We start from the raw sequence: 24,734 nt of genomic DNA, 5'->3' as shown, positions 1-24,734 counted from the left end.
ATAATTACGCTAGGATCTTGTGGTAGTTGATGACATTGGCGAGGGCTAAAAACTTCTGGATTTTATCCATGACTGAGGCGGGCTCCGTCTTCAGCATCTGTCCATCTAAGACTAACAACTGGGTGAGACACAAACAGAATCATTATGAAAAAAGTTGTTCATAAGTTGTTCCTCATCTAGAAATACAATTACAATTGATGTTATTTCTTAGTAAAATGTATGCTGCACACACATCACATCAAACCCCATTTGCCGTAAAACACAATATTGGAATTGCTTCGGTGACTGAATACCGCCCACCACTATATGCATGGGAACACACACGGTACCTGGCTGGAGTGGTAGTAGTTGAGCCAGCGCTCCAGGTGGATGGCGTACCAGCCCGGCAACAGACAGCGATTCTGGAGGACCCGTAGTCTGACTGGGGCGTCGTGGCCTGCGGTGATGACGTCATGGAAGGAGTATTTCAATGCCACCGGGTCATCGTGGGCTCTTTGATGCTGTAACGCAGACAGGGATGTGAGGACACAGTCATTTCAGAAGGATCAGAATGGAATTGATTCCTAATAACGTTACATTCTATTGACTTTAATTTAAACAGCACATGCAGAGATTTGACTTGACACAATAGTTATCTAATTTAGGGTTTGCTTGAGACCAACCTGGTACCAGGAGTAAGCTCTGTCTGCTGGGTTGATGAGGATGGTAATGATCTTGGCTTTGGGCAGGAGAGCCGCTGCTCGCTGAGCGGCCACGTCAGAGTCAAAGTAGTTGGCACTCTTCTCAAAGTAGTAATCTGAACTGGTGTTGGAGGGCAGAGGGAAGTACTCCATATACCTGACATGTGACAAACACAAACATGCAACGTGTTAGAAGCAGCCACTGTCGATATGGTCCAGTTTGCTCTCCGTAGATATGGATCATTTCCCTGTTGCCGTTGTGGGTGTTCGGCCTTGAGTAACAGCTCGGCAGCTCAAATGCAAGAATACACCAAACAACGTGGGTGCAACCCACTCAGAAAATGTTCAAATTAAACTATAATGTTTTTTAACTGTTATTTCATGATTTTGTAATTTTGAAAAGCTTTGCTCAACACTTAACCTAAATTGCCCTTCAACAATGCAGAATATGTAAAATATGTGAACACTGTCTGTAACAGTACAAAACACTGGGTGACTGGCAGGTCTCTTACCAGTCGATGCCTCTGTGGTAGTTGTGTCCGTTGAAAAACTGGATCTCCTCAAAGGTCTCCTTGCTGGGGTAGTTACTGGTCAGGTCGGGGTGCATGCCAAGAAACAGGTAGAGTGCTGTTGTCCCTGAGAGGGCAAAGAAGGAACGAGGGGTGGAGAAAAGAGGAAGAAGATAAAAAATAAAAGAACAAGAAGTTTTAAGGACAGAAAACTCTCGATAGACTTAATAAGAAGTTAACTGCACTGCTGCTTCATTTCCCCCCAGAGAAATAACCACAAGCTCATTCAAACCACCGAGTGTGTCACACAACTTCTGGCTGGAACTGAGTGAGAAATCTTGTTTTTATTTCCCACTCCGTCCTGTTGGGGGAGCTGAAGCACTTTGCCTCACCTGTCTTTTGAGGCCCGATGACGAGCAGTTTGGGGAAGCGGTCACATGTTTTCTCTTTGGACCAGATGTCCTTGTGCCTTTTGTCCTCACAGGGATCCTGTAGCCGCAGAAAGATAAACAATCCTTTGTGTTAATTGTAGTTGAAGCAAAAGTCGAACAGATATATGAATTTGAAAAAAAGAAAAAAAGATGGTTGACCTCCGTTTACTCAAATGTTCTCCACGCACAACAACAGAGGAAATACCTCAAGGAAAACACGTTGCAATGGCTAACGACATTTACAAAGGCCCAGCAACAAAACAATGTATTGTTCATTTCCAAAGTCATACATACACTGTGTCTGGATGTGATGGCGTGTGCAAATGACGTATTATGTCATAATTTAAAGGCATGGAACATTTACAACGTGTTCTTTAGCAGTACCATCATTAGCCTTATTTTGTTTTTACAGCAGCAATCCATTATGGAGATATAAGCTGTCTAAACAAATGACCACCTAATGCAAACTTTGGCTTTAGTGCCAAACAAATGAAAATTTAAAAATAAAAAAGGATTCATTAACTGAAATCATCATCAGGCTCTTCTGCTCACCTGCCAGAGTGGGTCTCTCTCAGAGGGGAACAGGCTGAAGTACTTCTGAGCCAGCTGAATCGGCGGCAGGGTCTGCATCTTCAGATTGGTCCAGGTCTCGACGAACATCACCAGGCTCTTGAAGGTGTACAGGCCGAGGCGATCGTTTCCGTAGTTGGACAGGTGGGTCATGAATATACTAATCTGTGGATGGAAGAAACAAGTGGAGTATGTTTTATTAAAGGGGACAAAGATAGACAATTTCTAGTGATATATGTGCCATGATATGAATTTCCCTGGACCTGAAACAATGAGTCAATTAGTTGAACACTTGTGAACAAATGTGAGAATGTGATGCTTTAATTGGTCAACTTATTATCTTGTCCTGTCTTTACAATTGCAGTTTATGCAGGGTGACATTTGTCGCACACATATTTAAGCAATCTTTTATCATCTGACAACAAAATATGGAGATGAATGAGAGGATTTTTTCCCCTAGAACGCATTTTTCGGTTCCAATAATAAAAAGGAGCTTTTACAGTCGTGTAAAAAGAGAAAGTTTGTTGCAGACATCACCACATGGGGCCCTGAAAAGTCATTGTCCTCTTGCTCATTTAAATTTACACTTCACATCGCCAGTTAAATGGGTTTCCAAGTGCGCAAGACAAAGTTCTCACAGGGTTCAGCAGAACGGTGAGGAAGAGTTCTCCTCCATTGATGAGTTTGTCCAGTTCGTTCGGGCTGCCCGGGTAGTCTTTATAGAAGATGGTGTGTGTGAAAAGGCCACACGTCTGCCTGGGCAGCACCTGTCATATAAACAAACACTAAGTCATAAAACCAAAAGGCAAAAAAACATACATATATACACACACACACACAAATAAACACACACACACACACAAATAAACACACACACACACACACACACACACACACACACACACACACACACACACACACACACACACACACACACACACACACACACACACACACACACACACACACACACACACACACACACACACACACACACACACACACACACACACACACACACACAGAGAGAGAGAGCAGAGCGGCGCTGTCACCACTCCAGGCAGTTACCCCACACATTGTTTGCTTTCAAAAACATTCATATTATGCAGCTCATCTAGCCAAAGCAAACCTTTTATTCACTGAGTCTATATGAAAATTCATGGAAATGCTTTTGCAGTTTGGAGTGTCTGGGGAACTGAATATCAATCATCAGTAAGCAGCGGAGACTGTCCATTCATACTGCACTATCTCAAGGACGGGAATAGAGCGCGGAGACCACACAGGCCGACTGAATGCCAACACTACAAAAGAGCCGGACTGAGGCTGCACTGTTTGCTATCAGTGCTGAAGGTCAGCCTGGGAAATATAGATAAGACCTTTTTTTCTCCCATTCTTTTGAAGCTCTCTTGAATATAATATTCAACTTCAATTTTCTTCTCATAACTGTATTATTCAGCACCAGCTAGTGCTGAGAAGCTAAATAAAGTGGAGGCTTTTTCTGACATTTCAGTGTTGACATTTAAGTGAGTCGTTGTGTGCAGACTCTACCTCTGCTGTTTGCCAGAGATGTCAGTCTTTGTTATAGCACTGAGGCCAGCACGACTCAGACAGGTGTCTCATGCAAGACTGGTTAACCTGACTACAATGCTGTCTCCCGCTCTGTAGAAGAATACATCAGTCCAGCCAGACTAATGAGTTGAATGGCTTTCTCTGGACTTCTGTTGCCTCATTGATGTGTGGTAAATGAAAATAAGAATCTGCTCTGTGTCTTTGGGGACACGACTTAAGAAAAGCAGAGTCGAAGAGGAACAGACTATGATGGACAACTGTTGGCCTTGAGAGAAGAACAAATACTAAAGCACTGGAGGAGGTGGAGAGATAATGAATAAAGGATGGCATATATAGATGGGGAAGAGAACCCTGAAAGGAATTACTGGCTGAAAAGGTAATGGAAATTGAGAAGCAAAGTGGAGGGGAAGCAACATGCCAGAGGTAATGAGATAATGAATGCCTTATAGAAGCTTGGGCGTATGGATAGTGGTCTTACGCTAATGCCGCTGTGGATGAAACCTCGCCGGAAGCGAGCAGGCTTCAGGTGCGGGTACTCCTCTGTGCTGGTCACCTTGATGCCCCACACCTTCTTCCAGGCGTCATACAGCTGTATGTGGACTGGGTAGACGCCCGAGTGGTGGGGTGCCACCGCATAGCCCATGTTAGTGGGGATCCCATGCTCCTGGAGGAGGAAAACACACGAGTGACAGTCAAGACACAACATGAACACTAAGCTCCCGAGCGTTAAAGTTAACATCTTCAAGATTTTCATGACATCAGACCCATATTTATGAGAAAATTCATCATCAGCATTTTCCTTCAATAACCACTTAGTGAATTTCAATTCAGTAATCATTTTATTAGCAGTAGCAGAGTCTGCCATGCGCATGCTGGATTCAGACTTCCTACCAAATCATATCACGATATAATCCTGTGTTTTTATTTCATTGATATCAGCCTGTTTGATGCCTTTACACCGCGTCAGAGTCATATGAAGATACTGCTGCTGCTTCACAGCATTCAACTGGCCCTTATTGTGAAGAAGGCCCATGAAGTGACGAAGATCGCTAATCAAAAATGCTTTAATTAAAAAATAACATGGTCCTTTTTGGCATTGTTGTTTTGTCCGTGCATGATTTTAACTTGAGTGATTAATTGAACATGAACTGTTGGTAGAAGAGCCAACGGAAAACAGCGCCTTGCCTATGACTGACTTTCTGCACAAGAAAAAATAGAATAGCTCCGATCACAGCGCTCACCCAAAGCCGTGATTTGACCCCTTCGCCCCCTGCGACTCACCATGGCAAATTTCTTGTTGAGCAACATCTGCTCGGCCAGGACGGACTGGTTGTGGAATAGATGCGGCTGCATGTGGCTCCACATGTGAGGAAACCACCAGAACTCCTTCACAAAGGAAAGCAGCAGGTCATCTCCCAGGTCCTCCTCGTCAGAGCCTAGAAGTGAGGGTGAGGGGGGGGGGAGATGAGGGAGTAAAGAGGAAAAGGAGGAGATAAAAATGGACAGAGATAAAGAAGAATCAAAAGGTGAAATAGAGTCAGTGATGAGAAAAGGAGGTAATAAAAGTCAAAGAAAAAGTTCAGATTTGGAATGAGGAATGTAGGGGATGAGCCACAGGAGAAAAACAAAAGTCAGGACACGAAGGAGAAGAAAGGGAGTAGAGATATTGAAATACCATGAATCTAAACTTTACAGAGTCAGAAGAGTTATCTTTTTCAGTTAAGTGCATGTTCTAATCTCTGTTTGAGTTAACAGCAGCAAAGGTTCTCTGCAGAGGCCGCGTCTTACCAGCGTGAAAGAATTTCCCTGAGTAGCCCAGATTGAAGGTGAAGTTGGGCACATGGGTGCGCAGCTCCCTCTGTGTCTCAAGAAGGGCCTGAGACGGTGGGAACAAAGAGGAGTGGGTCAATACATGATTCGCTCATACACGCGAGTGCATTAATGAGGAAGCGGGAACACGCATGCCCACATGTATATTTCATTTCGCAAGTTTCTTTCAGTAAACATCCAACATCCACTCCCAGTTGCCTCACTCCTCTCCTCCATTCTGTTTGATATTGCACTCTCTTCTGATTTGGGTGTTTGTTTCATTTGATCTCCACGCTGGATGATACTCCCAGCACACACCCTCTCTCACTCTCTGAGATTCCTCCCATCTTGTCACGGTGTGATTTGTTCCTAAAAGCTTGCTGTTGCGCCGCGAACAAGAAGACCTTGATGCTTCTTACATAAGTTTTTTTTCTTACACCCTCAGCCGCCACATGCGCGGGGGTCTGTTTTCCTCTGAGGGGACACAAGCATGGAACTTTTCAACATTCTTTGTATGTGTCTGAGCCCCTGAAATATTCATTGCTCTGGAGCTTCTGTGACAGTGTGAGCAGTGGGGCCTGTCAGCTTTGAGCGGCCTGCTGGGATGAATGCATTCAAAAGGAGAAGAGGAGCAGGAAGAAGGGGTTTCTTTATGACTGGCAGAGGACAGCACATGCAACATGTTTGGCAGATTTTATATATCTGCTAAGAGCTGCTGAAAACATGAATACATAAGTGGGTTCAGTTTCTATATCTGATAACTTTCCCTACAGTTCAAAAACAAATGCAGCTTACTCACAAACTCACCTTCACATCGGGCACCTGCATGCGTGTGCCCTCTTTGCCCACAAAGATGTCGTCTATATCCACCAGCATGTAGCGCTCCAGGGACAGCGAGAGCCTCTTCCCAGTCAGAAAGGCCACGGCGTCCACAAACACCAGCTTGTGTAGCCAGAAGACCAAGTTGTTGCCGAACAGCACCCTCTGGATACCGTCATGGAGACCCAGGTCCTGCACCACAGATGGGAGCAGAGCAGCGCTCTGCCCCATCGACGGGATGCTCTCGGCCGATTGGGTCTTTGCCAGCAACACGGGCTCGTATGTAGAGTGGTTGGACTGGAAAACGGTCCAGTCATCCCCAGGAAGAGGACCTGGCAGGGGCTGCCCAGATCGAGTGATGAAGAGCAGGGGGGACTTGGGGTTGACTGTGCAGTCCTTCAGACCCAAGTTAGAGTGAAGAAAGAGGGGGAAGCCTTTCAGCTGTGCACTGAGCAGACTGTTCTCATTGGCCTGATCAACAGAGAGACAGAAACAAGAGAGAGAAATCACAAAGATTCATCATACACCAGAGTGATGAAGACAGAAACCAGTGGATATAATTCCCCCAATTTCTCCAATCATGTGTGAAATAGGGAATGTCAGGCCTACTCAAATGTGAAGGCATGAGGCAGCTTCTACCTGCTATGCTCAATCTGCTACGCTCTGCGATTGCAGTGAAAATGAATAACCTCCTGCCGTGTCCTCTAAGATTCAAAGACGGAGGGTTCGGTGATTATTCATTGAAATGTCTCCCTCCCACATTCGTCATTCTCTGTTTCTCTCACACCGCTTCAACCATGGATATACAAATCCTACCTTCTCCTGTTCTTTCTTAAAATTACACCAATGTGCGTGTGGGCGTTGGCGACAGCATCATTAAGTTTACACTGACATGCATTGTGCGGTATCCCATCATGGCTGCCACTTTTTTGTGCTTTGTGGAACGACACTGGATTTTATGGCAAATAACAATACTTAAAAAAAATGTATACACAGATTATATTAATTTCTTGGTTTTTGGACACTAGCTTACTTTCCTCATTAGGCCCCACAGATTGATGTATTTCTAATTACAGTAATCATTGTTAAATCAACTAAATGAAGTTGATAACTCTTTCCTTTGTCGCAAATCGGGCTCTTACATTTGATGAAGGTGATTAACCCACTATGATATTCCACCAAATAAGGAAATAGCTCATGTTCAATATGTCATGTACGAGAACAAATACATGTCCCATTTTTCGCGAAAAAGTTATTTACCAAAAATAACAGTATGTATGTATGTATATATATATATATATATTGTAATACGATTCAATGGCACTGCAGATTGAATTATTGCATATACGTGAATCTGAACAAAAACAGTTTCAACAAAAACAAATATGAATATGGATTTGTATTAGAATGCATTAGTTAGGTAAGGCGTTAGCTAGGTGTATCTAATAACCTGAGCACTACGTCGATGCAGCTCTTCTGCAAACAGTATTGTTCAGATAGCAGAGCTTGGTGGTGTGTCCAGGCTATTGTGATGCACACCCTCACTCTACTTCCTTCTCTCCCAATATCCCACCAGGCTTTCCTGACCTTCACCTACACAGCCCAACATATCTGCACCACCATCTATGCCTCCATGTCTCTTTCTATATTCTTTCCATGGCTCAGAGATGGTGATTAAAACCATAAGACCTGAAAAATGGCCTTGGGCAAACAGGCTCAGCTAAGGATTACTGGGAGAGAAAGAAGAGAGTAAGAGAGATAAAGAAGGAGCCAGAAGTAGAGGGAACTGATGCATTAGTTAAATAAAAACAAAGGAGAGAAAACAAGGAAGGAGAAACAAGAGCCAGGGCAAGAAGAGGGAAGGACGCCAGATTGCAGAATAGAGAAAAATAAGAGGGATTGAACATAAGAGAAACTGTGTAGTGGGACTGATATTGAAACAGGCAGGTTTTTCCAACCCTGTGAATCCCTTCTCCTTAGAGACTGTGCAGCCAGATGGACAGGGCAGAAGGTGTGAGTGAGAGGAGGGAGAGCAGGGAGAGGGAGTGTGCTGTTGTCCTAACCTTGAAGAAGCCAATGATGCCCACTCCATATTCCACACAGTATTTGTCCAGCAGCTCCCGGTTCCAGGCATCCAAGTTGACATACTTGAGAATGTTCTCATAAATAACCAGTGTGAAACGCCCGCGCTCTTTGTCTGTCAATGTGGGCATGTCCCCTTTACCGGGAGAGATCTCAGTCCGGTACCTGAACCGGCCAGACTCCAAAATAGCCACGATCTCCTGACCCAGTTGAGAATACTGGCTTTCCACAAACACCAGAACCACAGGATCTGTCCTGGCCCCTCCGGGATCGACCCCGGGCCCCCCTGAGACGCTCCGTAGAGGAAGCAGCCGAGACGGTGTGACCTTCGGGTCGTCAGAGTCGGCGGATGCACCCTCCGCTCCAGGCACGCCCCCTCCCGATGGCTCCGGCTCCCGCTTGACGCCATAGAGGAAGTAGGCAGAGATGAAGACGCTGACGGTGCAGAAGATGAAGAGGAGGAGGAGGGAGGTCTGCAGGGGGAGGAGACGGACCAGCCGACGGAGGCGTGTCACGCATCCCAGCATCGTCTCACGCCACACCGCTCCACCCCACCGGCCCAGCAACACGCCTTGGGGGCAGTCTCTCTCGGTGTGTGTAGAAAACAGCGAGCAGGGATTATTCACAAGAAAGACAGTCTTGTTTTGGAGCTCAATACAAACGGCGTAAAGGTAGCAGCTGCAGCAGCTACTGGAGAAAGAAATGCGACGGTCTCACGTTGGCTCTCCCTCATATTGCAACGCTGCTTATGTCACCATGGCAGAAAAATGGGGGGCCTTGGACCGCTGGTACACACTTATGCCTCAGAGGGAGGGCTGGCAGGCTGAGTCACTGGTGCAGAAAGATGATGGAAGACTCCATCACCTGTCCATCATGTGAACCTGCCAACCATGTACCGACTAGATTTTGCTCTACTCTTGTGATTGGAGAATGATCTCGGGAGGAAAGTGAGGTCACGCAGGTCATCTCAGCAGCACCATTCCCCCAGGATCGAATCTCCTGACCTAGAAAAAAACAGGAAGACAAAAGAAAATAACGTTAAGATCTGAAAGCGTAGCATCATCTTCTATAGAGCAAACGACATACTGCTTTTCTTTCGGTGTGTGGGTTTAGCAGCGTGTGGGTGATGTGTGTATACTACCAGTGCCAACACTCTAAAAGTTCATACCAAAGTAGTAGTCCTTGCATTCACCTACACAAAGTAAGAGCTGCCAATATCCCCCCCTACACACAAAAACCTGACTCCTGTGCGCGCATCCACACACACAAAAATCACCCACTCACGCAGCCTCCACACAATCAATAAGCAGAATGTGAGTGACAACAAAGCCTTGGGGCAAACCAATTCCCAATTCAGTCCAGGAGTGAAGCCGTCACCCGCGGGGACACTCGTCTCTCTTTTCCCCTAAAATCCTCACGGTATCAAGAGCAAAATGGAAGGAGAGAAACAAGCTGACGGGAGGGAAATGGTCCAAGAGCAGAGGAGTGGATGACAGTGACAGACAGACTTGGCAACAGTGTGGCCCTTTACCCCAGGAGAAAACCCCCTTATCACACTCAATATACACTCTGCAGACCCATCGTACTGTACCAGCCCTTTAGTCAGTCTTCATCAGGCCAAGTGTGGAAGGTACAAGATGCAGCATGAGAACAGTGCGAGCTTGTCACTTACAAAAACATAATTTCTCCATTTAGAAGCCTGGTGGAGGAAATGAGACGTAGCAGCGCTGCCTTTATGGAGAAACGCACGCACGCACGCACGCACGCACGCACGCACGCACGCACGCACGCACGCACGCACGCACGCACGCACGCACGCACGCACGCACGCACGCACGCACGCACGCACGCACGCACGCACGCACGCACGCACGCACGCACGCACGCACGCACGCACGCACGCACGCACGCACGCACGCACGCACGCACGCACGCACGCACGCACGCACGCACGCACGCACGCACGCACGCACGCACGCACGCACACACACACACACACACACACACACACACACACACACACACACACACACACACACACACACACACACACACACACACACACACACACACACACACACACAGCAGAGTCACAACCCTCTCAACCCAAAGACATTAAACAGTGACCACCAAACCCATAAAGACTCTTCAGACACAAATCAGACATAATGTGGATTTGATAATGCCATCAAAGGGTTTACTATTAACACTATAAACCAAGTTCTAATTAAAAGCGAGCAACATTAAAAGATACAAGAGTGACCAGACTATGCTCAGCACAGTGAATCCTGTGGCCGGAGATCATCCATCTGACAGCATTAAAATGAATGACTTATTGATTCTTCACAGCCTCCTATGAGATCGTAGCATACATAACTTCCAACAGAATTCCATAAAGATAACCCCTTGATCATTGAAGTTATCATTCATGTACAGACAGTACTATATTGACAGAAACTCCCATACTGTCCCTTTAATGTGATCAAGGTCAGCATTGTGCCCAATATCTCTGCCCCCTCTTGGACTTCCAGCTAAGCTTAACAGGATGCCTTAAATTTCCGTGCGAGGGAGCCGTGTCCAAGTTTCTTCTTCCCAGTGAGGCAGAGTCTAATGTAAAGAGAGGCCGTGAAAAAAACAGTGGGCGTTCAGAGAATGTATCGCAGTGGAGCAGGCAAAAACCAACAACCCCGGCCGCTTGAAGATCCCCTGGTATTGTTTGTTCATTTCTGAGGGATTCAGGGTTCGTGGCACAGCACATCGAAGTATGATTAGCCACAGGAAGTGACTGCTGCTCCAAACAGTGGAGCAGAACAGATTGGGGGGAGGCAACTTTACAGGTCTCCTGGGCCAAGAGCTTGTGTTGTCGCTTCGAAATGAATAAATAAAAACTTGCTCGTCACCAGATTCTAGTTATGGGGGCATTTGTTGACTTTAAGCACAATCTACAGCTGCAAGTAATTTCATTTATTTTCATTACCGTCTTATCCGCTGGCTATTCTATTACCTCCGCCAGGGAGGTTATGTTCTTTGCCCCGGTCCATTTGTTTGTTGGTTGGTTTGTTTGTCTGTCAGCAGGATCACGCAAAAGCTACGGAAATGATTTCCATGAAACTTTGTGGAAGGATGGGACACGGGCCAAAAAAGAGCCCATTCAATTTTGGGCAGATCCAGGATTATTATGATTTTTCCCCCCACATTCTTTAATACTGAGAGTTGAGGCGTTTTTGGACATTTTACCACATTTCCCACGGAATAATGCATCGATCTTGATGAAAAAAACTGGTATATTTAGGGGACTGATATCTATGAGTGAGTGCAGTTTGGTGTGGCTTGATTGAATTTATGGGGACTGCCTGGCTTTGGCGGAGGTCTACTGAGAGCCATTCAAGTTGAATAACTCATTAGTTGTTTTGTTTGTACAATGTAAAAAATCTGCGAGAGAAAAAAATCAAAACATATACAATTTAAATGATAAAAAAGCATTTGAGAGGCTGGGGGCCAATGACCGTCTGGGAATTATAATTTACAAGTGACAAACAATCATCTGTCAGGATGTCAGCTTCACTTTCAGAAGAGTTTTATTGCGGAGCAGAGAGCAACGTGTCTGTTTACATACAGAGTTCCTCGCCATATGTGCGTATCATATTTCTGTTGCTGTGTTTACTATGAGCAAGTAACAAAACCCCTCATCGTGCACAACAGTGAACCACAGTTCTTTACTTTGAACATCAGCATATGCTTTCCTGTGATTTTACATGCGTCATCAAGCTTCCCTATCATATTGATATAGGTAAACACCTGTATTAATAATGCAATAAATATTTCAAACACACCACCAAGCTCAACAAATTTAAGAAAGAATCGGTTTTGAAGTAATTTCCCCTTGATGACTAATCAGACGGAAGATATGTTCCTTTGGCCAACATCTGCAGAGACACGACAAGCTTTGCCACGGCTCTAACAACACTGCTGACATGGCTTGGGAGCAGATTAAATGGTGACACAACACAAACAGAGCGGGGACAAAGACAAACTCACTTCTTGCCCAAATTGCAGCAGTGATGAGAGCCTCCCAATGTTGACCTTCAGTCTGCGATACAGGGAGCTACGGCTGAAGCAAAGAAGGGAGAGTGGGGGAGAAGGCGAGAGAGGAGCTGAGGGTGGAAGCTCAAGGCCTCGTGTGTGAAGCAGAGGGAACAGGCCGGCTAAATAGAGAGTACGATACATTAGACTATAATGGAGAGGAGGATATCGCACACGCAGAACAGAATAATGGCTAATGGATCTCAAATGTCTGCACTTCTATCGAACCTAATGCGTCTTCTACTTTATGTGCCATGTATACCTGAGGAGAAGTCAAGACACGTGACCACAAACGCTCCTCCGTCCTCCTTCCTCCAAAATAATAGATGCAAAAATGCAGAGTGGGAAGAAAGGAAAACATGAATATTTCATGATTCAGCAGAGGCTGACGCAAGGTATATCCAGCACCAGCGGACATATCTGCAAGGTAAAGAGCAGCCAAAGGGTGTACAGAGCCTGACACCCATGTTTCAGTCTGCCAAAGAGAATCAGTGTCTTAACTCATGCATAAAGGAGAGGCAGATTGGCAGTAATGTGCATCTGATAGCCCACCTTTTCATTCTCAATGATGGAAAGACCTCAGCCTGAATATGAAGTCTGTAATTGCACACATGGATTATAAGTCCCCCTAACTGGAGGTGGCAGATACGACAGATAAGGAGAAAATAGCAGAGGCAAAACAAAAAAAAAAAAGAAGAAGGAGATATTAAGGAAATGTTAAGTGGAAAAGGGAGATAAAAAAAGCAGAGGAAAATGACAAGATGTTACACAACAAAAACAGATTGGTGGGAGAAATGAGTGATAAATTACGCCCCAAGCGCGATCATTAATCTTGAGACTGTGAAAAAACATCAATTAAAATATTTACGTCCTTATTTTATAGCGGCTGAATGATGGTGACAGAATGAAGTGGCGGAATAAACAATGGCAGGTGACGGCCGAGAGGACAGACTGATGCTTTTCCTCAGGCTGGGTGGCCACTCATGCCTGCTCGCTCTGCATCCTGGGGAACAGGCCAGAACCATACTGCTAGATTAATGAGAGTCGATGAGGAACAGGAGGACGGAGCCTGGTCCTCAGCTGTAACTCTCTGGATAAACAAGGTGATCGTTGGCCATATGTAGCCTCACACGTCCCGTCTTCTCTTTCCTCCCTCCTCTTTCCTCCTTCCTCTCTCCATGACAGTGCAGTTGGACTTCTTTTAAAGTGTAAATAAGTCTAAGTGTTCTCGGGCTTGTGAGGAGATTCAGTACATTATCACGGTCAGCCAGAGTCTGACTGGCCGCAGGTGATCCCTTCGACAAATAAACTTGTGAAGTGGAGCTGGACCCTGTGAGCCCCTCAGAACCCCGGCTCTTCCCCCTTCACCCCCTGCTGGCCCTATGCCTGATTCGTCCGTCCCCCCTCGCTGCGGACTGACAGAAATAAACGATGACCGCGTGTGTTCAACCACCACAGGCCTTGGCAACCGCACGTTCTCCATGGAAACGCCAAAGTTGCGTTGTGTTCAGAGGCATTGAAACTCTGCAGAAGGAAATAAGAGGGAGAATGGTAATCCATAGGACGCTCATCAAAAGGCCACTGTTGTTGTCACTTTTCTGTCTTTGTCTGTGTATTGATGTGCATGTACCAAAGTGTCTTGATCACAGCGGACACAGACTCGAGAGACTCATTAGATCTACAAACCCAAATGATCTCACAACATCAAAAAAAAATGCATACATGCTTTGTTTCTCTTCATTCCTGAACAAATATTACTGAGCTTTCGTGCAAACACTCAGTTCTTACAGCACAAAAACAGGTTTGGGCTGACCGTCCGTATTGTTTCAGCGGGACATGGGGCAAGGTTAAATGGGTAAGAACGACACCAGTGTAATCCCTAATCTGTAATCCTGTTAATCTCGACACTGCAAACAGTACCAAATGTGTTTATGCCAGCTCTGTTACTGTGTGCGATGCCTTGAGGGGATTAAGAAACAAGACACAATAGAGTGAGGGAGGCGAGCACTGAAACATTATTTTAAAGAGGTGTCAAATGCTAAGAATCTTCACTCCTACTCTTATTTCTGTGGTGCATGTGTTGTTCATTTAGAAGCCTTTACTACAACCCAAGGCGACAAACTCCACAGTCTTCCAAGGGTTGAGATGTCAACAGCTACAAGACCGCGGTGCAGGAATTCTCCAGCAGCAGCAGTAAGAAACAAAGCTAAAGCAAATTTCTGCATTTTTATTCAGCCTCCTTCCCTCTCTTGTGAGAGATTAAAACTTCAAAAAGCAATTTCTTTTCATATTTCTTTTGAAGCACATTTAAAGCAACAAACAGGCACATGAGAGGAGCAAGAACTTGCCTTTTAAAAGATGTTGCTTTTTTCTTTTTTTTTGCTAAAGCCAACCCTGGCATTCATCAATACAGAATCAATCAATCTGAAATGTAAATTCCATTTCATGCATCCATTGTGGTTGTTGTGATTAAAGGCTCAGGCCGTGAAATAGTGTGGAACGTGGCGGCGTATCCTCACTCCAGCTTTCTGCCTCCCACCCTTCAGCAAATCTGAATGCGCAAGCAGGCAGTTTCATTTTCGCTGCAAACATTTACACTGACACTTCCCTCTCCCTCTGTCTCATCAATTCATTTCATGCCACTGCATGAAGGACAGAGGACTCGGGAGGGGAATATGGTTTTGCCTTCTAATTCTCTAGAAAGTGACTTTCAGACCATTTCCCCTACCAAACCATGCGCTGAATTATCGCATCATTTTTCAGTACCTCAATTTACTGTCCCCAAGACTGGGGCAATTTCACAGAAGAAAAATGCCTTCCCTCAATTCGCCTGTGCTCCTCCAATTACAGCTCAAGGCCCTACTCGAAGACCTTGATCCCGGTGCTTTCATAATTGAAATGATTGCAATGTTATTCGTCGAGACACTAATGGGACAAAGAGGCAGACTCATCTTCAAATCTAGACAATCTTTCCCTAAGAGCAATTATGGCAAAAGTGTCTTGAATGACAATTGGAGAGAACCGGGGCATCTCTGTACCACCCCTGTGAGCATGATCCCACCTAAGACTTCCATTAGAGGGATCATGTCAGATCCCATCGACACAGATATAATCATCCACAAGGATAAGCTTAGAAGGCACAGGCATAATGGCATGATCACACATTCATATGATGTGGGGATGATTAGGACTGAGTTGAATAAAAACAGAGGGCAGAGAATGAAATATACATGGCACTCTGTGAGTCTGTTTCATCTTAGATAAAATCCCCAAACCTCCCGTTCTCTTCAGATATGGGCTCTCAAGCAGAAGGGACACGGGGGGATCTGAGAGTGTGAGGTAGTGTAAAATGGATTATCTCACAGTGGGAGAAGCAATGTGGATGAGCTGTGGGAGCCACTGGGAAAACTGTGGATGTGGCGGGGTGGAGACTGAGCAAGGAAGCGCCATTAGGGAACGGTAGAGCTAAGATGTGAAATGGAGACTTTCCTCTATAGTATTACCCCCCTGGGCTGCGGGGCAGAGTGGCGAGAGTACACCTTCATCAATAGCCTTGGACACCTCCATACAGCTAATAAAAAGCACTGCGCACACACACACACACACACACACACACACACACACACACACACACACACACACACACACACACACACACACACACACACACACACACACACACACACACACACACACACACACACACACACACACACACACACACACACACACACACACACACACACACACACACACACACCTCCTGCTGATAACTACCAGCAGCCCGCTGCCACAGTATATACTATTTATAGACACCGTGCCCCATTTACAGGCATGGGGACACTGGATCTGTACAATTAAAAAAAAAACAGTGGAGAACATGGAAGACATCATTTGCATACTGCAGACCTTTGTTAGCAGTTGAGGGGGAGTCAATGACCGCACAGAGCAAAGGCACATATAGGAAACACTGCAGTGAGCTGAAACTCCATGAAGATGAGGGTCTTAACTATTACTACTATTCACGTCATGACGTCATGTCCGCATTAACTGCAATCTAATTGATGTGATTACAGGCTGGAAAGATTAATCACAAAGATAATGGCGAGAATTGAGTGAACGACAAAGATCTTAATTGACCCTAAGTTGAAGCCTCTGCGTATGATTCCACCTGAGTGACAACGCAGACCATTAGACAGCGGCCACAGGAGAGGAGATCTGACGGTGTGTGTGAAAATATTTATTTCTACCATTCGTCCTTTTTTGATGGTTTGACATCATGCATATGGATGCCCTGCAGGCTTCAAATTACACCAGTGACATGTTTGTGTCACACACCACCACCCTCCTGTTCCTTTCTGCAAAAAAAAAAAAGAAAAAAGAAAACATTCACTTCGGAGAAAAGGGGGGAGCTCTCTCTATTGGGTCTCTGAAGGGAGAAATAGGCTTGTAGTGTTTCGGACAGCCAGCGCGAGGCACGGGGAGGTGGTGGTATGGGGAGGGAAGGGGCTGGTCATTTATCACTTTTGTCAGTCCTGGTGGAGAAAGGAGGTGGGGCAGAGGGGCTTTCATATAAATTGAGTGTAGGTGGAATCAATGTGGCACTGCTGGCGAGAGCAGGGAGGGGCGAGGGAGCCAGATCAATGCTGCTGGGAGTGACTGTTTGTTCCCATTGTTTATCTACCGTCATCTCAGGACGCTGCTGAAGGACAAGGGAGCATGGCGGGCAGCACAATGTCTCCGTTGGGACTGAGCATTCGTAATGGGTCTCCCCTGGTACAGACAACACACATCACTCAGAGGTGAAAGCCGCGCTCCTCGTGGATAAGCCACGTCTGTGTCTGTGAATGTGTCAGTGTGCATGGTGGTTCTTGGGGGGGGGGGGGTGGTTCTTAATGGGAAACGCAAGTAGAGATAACAGTACTTGTCAGTGTGGTTTCATTTCATGCTGCGGGGTCTGCCGATCAAATCAACTGCCTATTCAGCGCAGAAAACCAATCCGGAGCTCAGCGGAAACTCTGACTTAAGCACAACAGTTTTATCGCGACTTTTTACACCTGCGGCGGAACGGCAATAACAGAATCGCTGACCTGACGTGACCAGGGATGCTATCAGACGACAACAATGCTCATGACGACCACGGGTGAATAAAAGAAAACGATCAAACTAATAATAAAACCCCAGGCATGCAGTAACATGGGCTGTGGCACACGCGTAAACAACATCACCATCTAATTTACTCAGCCGAGCAGAGGATGTAACCTGGGCTGTAATGGGGATAAGTACAATTCCAGCTCATGAAATGATGATGAGCTAGATTCAAGAAGCCGCCCAGTGAATTTCAGGCATTATCATTCCCAGAGGAGCCCTTCCTCTCCACCCGCCTCCCTTTTACACCTCCCTCCTCGATCTTCCCTTCTTTCATGTCCAGATAAGAAACGGCCCGCACTGATCCGACTGTGATTCGCGCAGCAGAAATGCGTCCCCGTGGGAAAAATCTCGGCGTGGAAGAATAGCTGACACCATAGATGAGATTCTGTTTTGCTGCCCATATCTTTGCCTGCGAGATCAAACAGATAGGATTTTTCCTCCTGCATGAAAATGCACCCATAATCATCGGCTCGCTTTCAAAGCACAATCAGGAACAACAGATAAATTTAAAGAAGCGGATATTTGTTTGGAGGGCTGTGTACAGTATGTTTTAAATAAACAAACCGTACACACTTGACACATGCCCCCGTCGAGGTAATTGCAGTCGCAAAATGTGTGAAAGCCCCAAACTGCGGAGAAACACCCGGCCTCATGATTGTCTTATTGCAATAGCAATAATTACACTCCCTGTTGCAGCCCCAGTCATGAATCCTATTACAAATGCTTTTTGAAAAACTGAGCTCCAGCTCAGCTCTGCTCTCGTATATACTTGCTGCCTTCAGTCATGGTTTTTAAAAACATAACCAGAGTTTTTTTCTGGGTTATTTAGTTCAACTAAAGGTAAGACATGAAACAAAAATCCACAAATTCATCAACAAATTGACTTAAGATTGATTGTTTCAATGACATTATGATTACAAATTGTGAAGACAAAGTAAGAAAAAGAAAGCACAAGGGGACAAAGACACTGGATTATTCCTTGTAGTAAGAACGATTAAATCTGGGCATCACTTCAGTTTATCCGTCAAGAGAGAGCTGTCCTCAGTAACTGACCACTGTAGCAGCTCTCAAGACTCTCGTGGCTGAGAGGTGGGAAGACAGTGTGTTCAACAACAGTTGCCTTGGTAATTAACCAGTCAGTTTTACAGTGGACTGGCAAAGAGAAAGCCACTGATAAAAAAAAACTGACATGGCATGTCAGCTTGATTTTGTTTGAAGGCATGCGGCCCAATCATAAAACCAAGCTGAAGTGGATTTTATTGTGAGAGGAGACAAAAAATGCAGCTTTTTTGGTGATCGCACTAAATGTTCTGTTTGGTGTAAACTGACAAATAGTGTGGGGTTAAATACATGCAGGAAAAACCTTTGATTGCAGTTTAACAGAAAACGGTGATTTGGGAGAAACTTTATGAAATAGCAAGACAGGAGAACACAAATGGAATTGCCTAAACGAAATAAGGAATTAGCTGAAGGACTTTAAACTTGCAATATATGATACTCCAGTGAGTCAAAACACCAATTGCAGTTTTGTGATAGGTATTTTTGTGCCATTATAGACTTGCGTTCTTTCATTTCATATTTGTACATAGTTTAGGTACATTTTTTAAACTTTGTTATTGGGTGATCTGGAGGTTCACGATTGATCTTGAAAACTTCCACAATCTACTTTTCAAGCAAATAACACCTTTAAACCCAATGTTCACATAGTGTTAATGTTTTGATTTGGGTTAAAAAGGTTTTGTCATATCCATTGTGATTTCAAGTATTAAAAAAATATATTTTTAGGCATTGTTCCTGCCAGGTCTCCCATCTACTCTCCCTGAGGTTTCCCTCATGTTCCCCAAAATAAACGTGGCTCTCCCTTTCACAGCTTAAGTCTTGACTTCGCCATTACTCCAGACTCGTTCTATTTCAGCCCCTTGCCTATAAGCGCTCAAACTTTTCCGAGCCAAGCTTCTTTTCCTCTCCTCTGTTGTCATCCTGGAACAGAGGGTGAGGCATGTGTAGGTGTCACATAGCTGACAGGTCTATCTGGCTTCTGTCTACTGTGCTGGCTCTTCCCATTTCCCCTCTTCACTGCCGCCTCTACAGCTGCTGTTCATCCCACCGTGACACACACACACACACACACACACACACACACACACACACACACACACACACACACACACACACACACACACACACACACACACACACACACACACACACACACACACACACACACACACACACACACACACACACACACACACACACACACACACACACACACACACACACACAGAAACCATAGATATCAGTTTACAGAAGGGGGTTGCTGAAGGGTGTGCACAGGGTCAAACCTCCACTGGGCTGTATGCATGCCACTCTGCAGAATCAGACTAACAGACCTGCACACACACAGACAGTCACACACTCTGACTTTCTTAATGTATGTGTGTACTCATGTGTGTTGCTGCGTGCATGTGGCTCTCCTGTGGGTCATGTGTCCAATACAAGCGTTGTATTAACAAGCGTTGTCCACCTAAAATCTAAAATCTGTTTCCTGTCATCCATAACAGGCCAGCAGCTGCCTAAGTTAGTGCGGTTCAGGCACACGCCGTCACCATAAACCCTATGTAACACATTTCTCATTTGATACGCCTCTCAGCCATTTGCTCTCCGGAGAACACGAACAGCCGTTTCCTCTCTCTGTCTGTCTGTCTCTCTCTCTCTCTCACACACACACAAAATCAATTTACACACACACAAAGACTGGTGGTGTGTTTTTATCTCCTGCTAGCTGTAACAGGTGTGGTGATGGAAGTGTGTGTGTGTGTGTGTGTGTGTGTGTGTGTGTGTGTGTGTGTGTGTGGGGGGGGGGGGGGGGGGGGGGGGGTATAGTAAGCTGATCCAGCCATGAAGACCAGCTCCTTCCACACTCTTGCCAAAACATCCTGAGTCGCACTGCGATCCCTCCAAATTCCAATCAGTCGGGCAGATCAATACAGCCATAGCCTCAGGATATGAGTCTCTAAAGGTAACTCAAAGCACTTGGGGAGAGGGGCAGTCCGTATTGATCACAAAGGGTTAATGAGACCTTTGTGCTGGCTAGGCTTTTATGAGACCGGAAACGCATGACGCAGTCTGTTAATTGATACAAATTGGTAACAAATTGACTGCGGCTGAGGATTTAATGCAACTTTTTAGCGGCCCGGTGTGTTTTAACATTATCACCAAACGCAAAAGGTGAAGTATGATAATAGCTGCTTGGTCAGAGGAGAGCACGGTGCCACAGTGAATCAGCACAAACTGAACTAGACAACTAGAAAGAAAGCAAACTGGTAAATCTTTAATCTGAACTGCAAGTGAAAAAACACAGTGTACGCTAAGGTTCGGGATGCCATGACATCTCTGCTCCAATATCAATTATTCAGTGTTGCCTTTTCCAACCCTTTAATTATACATCAATGTTAGAATAACAAAGACCAGGGACACTCACGGTGTTCCTGTGTGACAAAAGCTATGACAATGAAACCGGATGGGAGAACTTTAGCCTTTGGGTAAGGTTGGAAAAAGATGGAAGCAAAAAAAAAAAAGGCCTTCGGGCTGCTTTCCCCTGCTGTTGAGCTGTCATTTATGATGTGTCCCCCTCACCCACTATGTGATCAGAGATCAGAGGGTTAACTGAAACTCTGGCCTATAGCCCTGTGCTTACATTATTCAACAGCTTGTTACAACAGCCTGCTCCCTGATCTCACACACTGGGAGACGGCGCTGGAAACTCCAGGGAAGGGAATGGACAAAAAGACAGATTAGGAAAAAGGGATGACGGGGAGGCCGTGAGGCCGGGGAGAAGACAGACAGGAGAGAATGAGAGGTGGACTTGAGGGGTGTGGGGAAAAAAGGTGAGGTGTTGGGAGGATAAGGGAAGGACGGAGGGACTCAGTGGGATGAAAAGAGGTATTGAGAAAAGGGAAGGATGAGGAAGTGGTGAAAGACTGTGAGGGGGCACAGGTGGATAGAAGAGGAGGGCTGTCTGTCCAAATCGGCTTGTTGCCAGGGGCGACTGATCAGAACCACTAAATTTGGATGTTTAACCTTTGACTGCTAACATCATTAGTTAGCTCACCTCCACATTGGGTCTGAGGGAAGCAGAGGTTTTGAACATTATTTTTTTTCTGGGCTGCTCACAGCACAGTGGCAGAAAAAAAGTGCCTCAGTCCATTTATCTCTAATAGGAAGAAACATAATAGTGATGGAAGGCGTTTTGTGCTTCTCTAACAAAAATAATTCCAAATCCATCCCATTCACTCCTCGTTCTCAATAAGAGACAGCTGCGTATCGGCAGGTTGTGTGTTTCAACAGGTAAGGGCAAGAGTCCACTTCATACTGGTCCGAAATCACACTCAAAGACACACACACACACACACACACACACACACACACACACACACACACACACACACACACACACACACACACACACACACACACACACACACGTGCAAAACAACAAAGCAAAACAACATCCATCAGATGAGCACTCAACTGACAGCGACCATGTTTTGGGAGCACCCTGTTTATAGTCCCAGTCTCACGCTGCAGCTCAGTGAGCGGGCTCCTTTGTTCATTAATTGATTGGCCTTGCCTGCCGGGCCTCAGTAACTAGGTTACACAGATCCATGAAAAGAAGAGGATTGCCTGCCTGCCTGCCTGCCTGCCTGCCTGCCTGCCCCCCCCCCCCTCGGTGAAGGGCAGCTAGATAGACGACTCCAGGGGAGGAATCTGTGTTAATATAACTAATGGAGTAAGGACGACAGTAACTTTATTGAAATCACCCTCATCTAATTAGAGCAAGCAGCTGATGAGAGCAAAGAGGAGCGCTAGATGCCATTATGCAAGGGTGATGTCACCGCTGCATCAAGAGAATGGGTGAGGCTGCTGAAAGGTGAAGCGATGGCAGAGAGAGAGAGAGAGAGAGAGAGAGAGCATGATGCTCATTATCCAGGTGTCACTGACAGATCTCTCTCGCAGTCACACCGACATGAGCCTGTAACATCCCATCACGTTGCTCGCTGTCACATCTTCTTCTCCCAACAAAGGAAGAGGATGTTTTCCCCCCAAAAAATGGAAGCAGGTTATAGCGAGTGCAGAGGTTGACGTCTAGATCTTGCGGCAGTGGGGGAAACAAGCTGACCTCAGACAAACCACCGCATCCAACAAAACCATGACCACCAACCCATGAAAACCACGAGATTAAAGATGGGATTTAGCGGAAGAACATGTTTTCTTTTGCAATGGACTATATGTTTATTTATCATCAAGCAATGCATATGAATTAATAGAAAGTAAAATAAAATCACCCCTGCTAAAGGACCACCATGATATTCCAAAGTACACAGGCATAAAAGGCTCCTCGCAAACAGTAAATAGCTTGCCCGGCTTTACGACTCCTCCAATAACAGAGACGGAGACATGCTGTGCCCACCCTGTCTGCATAGGGCACAACAGCTGAACCAACGGAGGATCCGTGTCTGCCCTGCATGCCTCGGTTTCGACCACTCAATCTATCCCTCAGGTGACAGCACTGAGCTCCCTCCACTAGCGGAAAAGGATGCAGGCAGGCTGGGCGGTGGTCAATGTGTGCTAATGCTGGTCAATACCATGGAAGGAGCACTTATGAATATCTTTGGCAATAGGTCAGAATTAAACACAAAATCAAACAAGGCTTCGGGCAGCCTTAAAAAAACCACACAAAAAAACAGAGTGACTGCAGAAATTTCTGCTGGCATAGTACTTCTTAACCCAAGTGGCGTGTGACAGCTCGCAACATAATGTTAATATATTATTTGATCTACCCACCCCTGAGCGATGGAGTCATAATGCATTACACGCTCCCGCGAGGCTCGAGACCCTGAGCAGCAGAACAGTTTGACCACTCATCTCACAAGAGACAACTTTCAGGTCACACGAGGACACCGCAGCAGAGATGAGGTTAATATTTCTGTCGCTGTTTGCCAGAGGGGGATAGAGAGACGAAGAAGAGTAAAGGAGAAAATCCAAAGCATTTTACATTTTTACTCTATAGACTCTTTGCTACTCTGCAAATTTCAAGTTAAAGCAGTCCGCCTTCTCCGGCCCACCTCCTCCCTCTAATGGTGTTGTCTTTAAAACCTTTATCACTAATTCATTACTTTTGATTTTCCCGTAGAAAGGGCTGAAGCTTTGTCTACAGTCTAATTGAGAGCCAGTGGCTTCAGGCCCTAATCAGTCAAACCTACTAACAGCTTTCCTCGGGGGAGGATGGAGTCAAAAGCAGCATTATTGTATCAGTAGGCCATTTGCTTTGTGTGCAACTTCAAATTACTTTAATTTCAGACTCTCCGAGATGGTGAAATGTCAGGCAGTAATGAATGTTGAGGTTTTCCCCCCAGTTGTCTCTCACAGGAAAGTGGATGTTGTCATCAGGCGACACGAAATTCAAAGAATATGCCACTTATTAATGTTTTTGAAGTAACTTTCAGAATTAATTCAATCGATAAAAAAAACTCAGCTCTTTTCATTTTTTATAAACTACTTCCTTCCCTCTCGCTTCACCCCCACCTCTCCCCTCAGACGTGGAAGCGTGCACAAGTCTAATTAGCTGTGTCGTATCCCTCGATGACTCCGCCATTTCCTCTCACTGGGAAGATTAACCGCCACAACACCATTATCAACCTCCACATCAACACAATTAGGTGAAGAGTGAAATGTGAGGAATGTTGTCACATCTCCCCGGCTGCATTTAGGGCACACAAAAGACGCACCTTGCCGACAGACAGGCTGCGGTCGGCAGGTTGGGGAGACGCTGAGCAGGTGTACATAGCAACCTAGACTGTCGCCATGGGATGTGGTTAGAAGTTGTCCTAGATAATACACTGTGGCCGGGTTTATTGTTGGAAGTAGATGTTGTAAAAGGAGGCCTCAAAGGCCACGATCAATTCAAAGTCAGACTCTTTTTCTATTCATGGTTTTACTCAAGGATGGGTTTGTCCTTGGTGATAACT

At 45.6% G+C, this 24,734-nt stretch overlaps 1 protein-coding gene across 1 annotated transcript in view; it reads right to left on the bottom strand.

Moving 5' to 3' along the window:
• Window positions 1–24,734, bottom strand: part of LOC118319679 (bifunctional heparan sulfate N-deacetylase/N-sulfotransferase 1) — a 38,372-nt gene that overhangs the window by 2,532 nt on the left and 11,106 nt on the right. The window contains exons 2-13 of the mRNA XM_035650237.2: window positions 8,451–9,473; window positions 6,376–6,858; window positions 5,548–5,635; window positions 5,041–5,195; window positions 4,238–4,423; window positions 2,829–2,957; window positions 2,173–2,355; window positions 1,582–1,678; window positions 1,193–1,316; window positions 663–837; window positions 330–500; window positions 9–118 (exon numbers count right to left, since the gene is read on the bottom strand). Coding sequence (XP_035506130.1) covers window positions 9–118; window positions 330–500; window positions 663–837; window positions 1,193–1,316; window positions 1,582–1,678; window positions 2,173–2,355; window positions 2,829–2,957; window positions 4,238–4,423; window positions 5,041–5,195; window positions 5,548–5,635; window positions 6,376–6,858; window positions 8,451–8,996 — 2,447 coding nt within the window. The 5' untranslated portion in view covers window positions 8,997–9,473. The remainder of the gene's footprint in view (window positions 1–8; window positions 119–329; window positions 501–662; window positions 838–1,192; window positions 1,317–1,581; window positions 1,679–2,172; window positions 2,356–2,828; window positions 2,958–4,237; window positions 4,424–5,040; window positions 5,196–5,547; window positions 5,636–6,375; window positions 6,859–8,450; window positions 9,474–24,734) is intronic.

The sequence above is a fragment of the Scophthalmus maximus genome, chromosome 9, assembly GCF_022379125.1.
Source record: "Scophthalmus maximus strain ysfricsl-2021 chromosome 9, ASM2237912v1, whole genome shotgun sequence".
NCBI lineage: Eukaryota > Metazoa > Chordata > Actinopteri > Pleuronectiformes > Scophthalmidae > Scophthalmus > Scophthalmus maximus.
This window is presented reverse-complemented; position numbering and strand designations above follow the sequence as displayed.